This window comes from Gigantopelta aegis, chromosome 9 (genome assembly GCF_016097555.1).
Source record: "Gigantopelta aegis isolate Gae_Host chromosome 9, Gae_host_genome, whole genome shotgun sequence".
Taxonomy (NCBI): domain Eukaryota; kingdom Metazoa; phylum Mollusca; class Gastropoda; order Neomphalida; family Peltospiridae; genus Gigantopelta; species Gigantopelta aegis.
In genome coordinates, this window is record NC_054707.1 from 84,473,812 (window position 1) to 84,480,248 (window position 6,437).

The following is a 6,437-nucleotide window of genomic DNA, read 5'->3' on the forward strand; positions in this document are numbered from 1 at the left end:
TCACTAGAGTTACCACAACGACCACAGAACACTGGTACCTCACACCAAGACCCCAAACAGCCGACGTCTATCACTAGAGTTACCACAACGACCACAGAACACTGGTACCTCACACCAAGACGCCAAACAGCCGACGTCTATCACTAGAGTTACCACAACGACCACAGAACACTGGTACGTCACACCAATACCACAAACAGCCGACGTCTATCACTAGAGTTACCACAACGACCACAGAACACTGGTACCTCACACCCAGACCCCAAACAGCCGACGTCTATCACTAGAGTTACCACAACGACCACAGAACACTGGTACCTCACACCAAGACCCCAAACAGCCGACGTCTATCACTAGAGTTACCACAGAACACTGGTGCCTCACACCAAGACCCTAAACAGCCGACGTCTATCACTAGAGTTGCCACAACGATTACAGAACACTGGTACCTCAGACCGAGACCTCAAACAGCCGACGTCTATCATTAGAGTTACCACAACGACCACAGAACACTGGTACCTCACACCAAGACCCCAAATAGCCGACGTCTATCACTAGAGTTACCACAACGACCACAGAACACTGGTACCTCACACCAAGACCCCAAATAGCCGACGTCTATCACTAGAGTTACCACTACGACCACAGAACACTGGTACCCTACACCAAGACCCCAAACAGCCGACGTCTATCACTAGAGTTACCACAACGACCACAGAACACTGGTACCTCACACCAAGACCCTAAACAGCCGACGTCTATCACTAGAGTTGCCACAACGACCACAGAACACTGGTACCTCACACCAAGACCCCAAACAGCCGACGTCTATCACTAGAGTTACCACAACGACCACAGAACACTGGTACCTCACACCAAGACCCTAAACAGCCGACGTCTATCACTAGAGTTGCCACAACGACTACAGAACACTGGTACCTCAGACCAGGACCCCAACAGCCGACGTCTATCACTAGAGTTACCACAACGACCACAGAACACTGGTACCTCACACCAAGATCACAGAGACGACGTCTATCACCAGAGTTACCACAACGACCACAGAACACTGGTACCTCACACCTAGACCCCAAACACCCGACGTCTATCACTAGAGTTACCACAACGACCACAGAACACTGGTACCTCACACCAAGACCCTAAACAGCCGACGTCTATCACTAGAGTTGCCACAACGACTACAGAACACTGGTACCTCAGACCGAGACCCCAAACAGCCGACGTCTATCACTAGAGTTACCACAACGACCACAGAGCACTGATACCTCACATCAAGACCCTAAACAGCCGACGTCTATCACTAGAGTTGCCACAACGACCACAGAACACTGGTATCTCAGACCAGGACCCCAACAGCCGACGTCTATCACTAGAGTTACCACAACGACCACAGAACACTGGTACCTGACACCAAGACCACAGAGACGACGTCTATCACCAGAGTTACCACAACGACCACAGAACACTGGTACCTCACACCAAGACCCTAAACAGCCGACGTCTATCACTAGAGTTACCATAACGACCACAGAACACTGGTACCTCACACCGAGACCCCAAACAGCCGACGTCTATCACTAGAGTTACCACAACGACCACAGACCACTGGTACCTCACACCAAGACCCCAAATATCCGACGTCTATCACTAAAGTTACCACAACGACCACAGAACACTGGTACCTCACGCCAAGTCCACAGATACGACATCTATCACCAGAGTTACCACAACGACCACAGAACACTGGTACCTCACACCAAGACCCCAAACAGCCGACGTCTATCACTAGAGTTACCACAACGACCACAGAACACTGGTACCTCACACCAAGACCCCAAACAGCCGACGTCTATCACTAGAGTTACCACAACGACCACAGAACACTGGTACCTCACACCAATACCACAAACAGCCGACGTCTATCACTAGAGTTACCACAACGACCACAGAACACTGGTACCTCACACCAAGACCCCAAATAGCCGACGTCTATCACTAGAGTTACCACAACGACCACAGAACACTGGTACCTCACACCAATACCACAAACAGCCGACGTCTATCACTAGAGTTACCACAACGACCACAGAACACTGGTACCTCACACCAATACCACAGAGACGACGTCTATCACCAGAGTTACCACAACGACCACAGAACACTCTACAAGCTGACGAGGATTCCACGCTGATCAACATTCACCCGGACATTGGTTGTAAGTGTAGCTGTGGTTTCGTACTGAACATTCTAAACATTTCTCTCCAAACGAAACTCAAACCAAATGCCGAGTTACGGAGAGGAAACATTAGTTAACGTCTGACGATGACGTTAAATCTGTTGTTGAAAACCTTTTAGGGTCGCTCAGGGAAACGCCCCATCACAAAGGAGGTGTGTTCTGTCTCAGTCGATAAAGCACTCGAGTTGTTGCTAATTAAAAAACATGTACCGGGATTCATCTAACTGAATATATCAGAATTATAAAACATTTGACACCCATCAACCGATGATAAATTAATCAATGTGCTCTAGTGGTGTCGGTAACCAAACTTTCCCACCACTAAACTACATCCGAGCGTGACCATGAGCCTCAATGACAGACAACTCAAACAGCCGAGCTAGGTGTGTCTAGCACAGCGTGCTTTGACACTAATTTAACAACAAATAAAGAAAACAAATAGATAAAATAAAATAAAATAATAAAATAACAAAAACACAACGCCCATTCTTTCTTTCCTCATCTTTTTTTTTTTTTATGTCTGATCTCTTGAATGAATGGGTAGATAAATGAATAAAACGTATACATCCATATGCATATGTACACGGGTACATGCCATTAGTAGTTTGTGGCTATCATCTTGTAATATCTAAGAGCACACGGACGTGTACATTTTCCATTTTCCATACATATTATGTGAAGCATAAACTACAGCTAAACACAGTTTTCTTATAATCCAACCGACTGATAAAAAATCTCCCCGATACACGTCGCTAAAGGCCATTAATCCCCACCCACTTTATGTTGCTTTTGTGTCTATACTTTTTAACAATGGTGATAATGACCGACTTGACGTGTGTTAAAATGGTAGGCTACCGGGGAACACAAGACAGAACGAACATCAATACCATTGGCTGATTGAGAGAGGACGCTTTGTAAAATATCTGGAACATATACAATACATAAAGAGAGCTGCTTTAACAGTGACCAGCTTAACTGCAATAAAATATCTCAAAATGTCCTCATTTCAGTATTCAACCATGGACGAGGATTCTGCACCCACGTGACATTCCTGTTTTTAAATTACCTGGGTTTTTTCTCCTAAATTATATTAATGCTACTCATAAAAATATAGTGATAGCAAGAAACCGTGTGTGTGTGTGTGTGTGTGTGTGTGTGTGTGTGTGTGTTATTTAACGACGCACTCAACATATTTTATTTACGGTTATATGGCGTCAGACATATGGTTAAGGACTACACAGAGTTTGAGAGGAAACCCGCTGTCGCCACTACATGGGCCACTCTTTCCGATTAGCAGCAAGGGATCTTTTATGGGCGCTTCCCACAGGCACAATAGCACAAACCATGGCCTTTGTTGAACCAGTTATGGATCACTGGTCGGTGCAAGTGGTTTACACCTACCCATTGAGCCTTGCGGAGAATTCACTCAGGGTTTGGAGTCGATATCTGGATTAAAAATCCCATGTCTCGACTGGGATCCGAACCCAGTACCTACCAGCCTCACATCACAGTACTGATAGTCACATAACACAGTACTGACACCCAGTCACACAGTACTGACACCCAGTCACACAGTATTGACAGCCAGTCTCACAGTACTGACACCCAGGCACACAGTACTGACACCCAGGCACACAGTACTGACAGCCAGTCTCACAGTACTGACAGCCAGTCTCACAGTACTGACAGCCAGTCTCACAGTACTGACAGCCAGTCTCACAGTACTGACAGCCAGTCACACAGTACTGACACGCAGGCACATAGTACTGACACCCAGGCACACAGTACTGACAGCCAGTCACACAGTACTGACAGCCAGTCACACAGTACTGACAGCCAGTCTCACAGTACTGACACCTAGTCCCACAGTACTCACATCCTGTCACACAGTACTGACAGCCAGGCACACAGTACTGACACCCAGGCACACAGTACTGACAGGCAGTCACACAGTACTGACACCCAGTCACACAGTACTGACAGCCAGTCTCACAGTACTGACACCCAGGCACACAGTACTGACACCCAGGCACACAGTACTGACAGCCAGTCTCACAGTACTGACAGCCAGTCTCACAGTACTGACAGCCAGTCACACAGTACTGACACCCAGGCACATAGTACTGACACCCAGGCACACAGTACTGACAGCCAGTCACACAGTACTGACAGCCAGTCTCACAGTACTGACACCTAGTCCCACAGTACTGACATCCTGTCACACAGTACTGACAGCCAGGCACACAGTACTGACACCCAGGCACACAGTACTGACAGCCAGTCATACAGTACTGAAACCCAGGCACACAGTACTGACATCCTGTCACACAGTACTGACAGTCTGTCACACAGTACTGACAGCCAGGCACACAGTACTGACATCCTGTCACGCAGTACTGACATCCTGTCACACAGTACTGACATCCTGTCACACAGTACTGAGAGCCAGTCACACAGTACTGATATCCTGTCACACAGTACTGACAGCCAGGCACACTGTATTGACATCCTGTCACACAGTACTGACAGCCAGTCTCACAGTACTGACATCCTGTCACACAGTACTGAGAGCCAGTCAAACAGTACTGAGAGCCAGTCACACAGTACTGACAGCCAGTCACACAGTACTGACATCCTGTCACACAGTACTGACATCCAGTCACACAGTACTGACAGCCAGTCACACAGTACTGACATCCTGTCACACAGTACTGACAGCCAGTCAAACAGTACTGAGAGCCAGTCACACAGTACTGACAGCCAGTCACACAGTACTGACATCCTGTCACACAGTACTGACATCCAGTCACACAGTACTGAGAGCCAGTCACACAGTACTGACATCCTGTCACACAGTACTGAGAGCCAGTCAAACAGTACTGACAGCCAGTCACACAGTACTGACAGCCAGTCACACAGTACTGACATCCTAGTCTATTTTTAAGGATATTAATCGGTTTAAAAAAAAGTAAAGTTTGTTTTATTTAACGACGCCGCTAGAGCACATTGATTTTTTATCTTATCATCGGCTATTGGACGTCAAACATATGGTCATTCTGACACTGTTTTTAGAGGAAACCCGCTGTCGCCACATAGGCTACTCTTTTTACGACAGGCAGCAAGGGATCTTTTATTTGCGCTTCCCACAGGCAGGATAGCACAAACCATGGCCTTTGTTGAACCAGTTATGGATCACTGGTCGGTGCAAGTGGTTTACACCTACCCACTGAGCCTTGCGGAGCACTCACTCAGGGTTTGGAGTTGGTATCTGGATTAAAAATCCCATGCCTCGACTGGGATCCGAACCCAGTACCTACCAGCCTGTAGACCGATGGCCTGCCACGACGCCACCGAGGCCGGTTAATCGGTTTTAACGTCACACTCTTGTTTCACTCTATTTTAACTGTATCCAAATGTCTTACAGGTTTGTAGATTAACTAAGCTTAGTGTCCATTTTTACGAGTTGAAACTAGGGTCTGTGCCTTTAACTAAACTAGTAGTCAACTAAACTTGGTATTGTGATGTGTATTCCCTTAGTGTATCAGTAGATAGACCTACACCGTGTAACGTAATTCGCTTCACAAACGATACACTGCATATATTAACGCGATCCGTTGTATAAATATTTACCAGAGGGTAAGTCTCGTTCGGTTGTTTATTGCCTAATGCTAGGATCAGATTGTAAAAAGTGCCACGAGTAAGTTGGCCAACTCGACAGTTGCGTTGTAATTTCTCCAACACCCGGCTGACGGGTGCGCTCTGATTAACATGTAATTATATACGACGAGAATCGAGCTGTAAGAGCACTCAGACTAGTAATTGGACAGTCGTAGAAGGAAGGAAATGTTTTATAAAATGACGCACTCAACACATTTTATTTACGGTTATATGGGTCACACATATGGTTATGGACCACACAGATACTGAGAGAGGAAACCCGCTTTCGCCACTTCATGGGCTACTCTTTCCGAATAGCAGCAAGGGATCTTTTATATGCACTATCCCACAGACAGGGTAGTACATACCACGGTCTTTGTTACACCAGTTGTGGAGCACTGGCTGGAACGAAAAATAACCGGACAGACATAGAAGTCGTGAGAGCAAAAGTTGGCCAACTTTGTCGTGGCAGTTGGTATTCCGACGCTGGGAACGTCTGAACATTGGTCAAATACAAGACCAT

At 46.8% G+C, this 6,437-nt stretch overlaps 1 protein-coding gene across 1 annotated transcript; it reads right to left on the minus strand.

Moving 5' to 3' along the window:
• Positions 1-3,777: 3,777 nt before the first annotated feature.
• LOC121381818 (keratin-associated protein 5-4-like) lies at positions 3,778-6,437 on the minus strand. Its single transcript, XM_041511175.1, has 2 exons — positions 6,374-6,437; positions 3,778-5,102 (listed from the first exon to the last, which is right to left on the minus strand). The coding sequence occupies exons 1-2, from the start codon at positions 6,435-6,437 to the stop codon at positions 3,778-3,780; spliced, it is 1,389 nt and encodes a 462-aa protein (XP_041367109.1).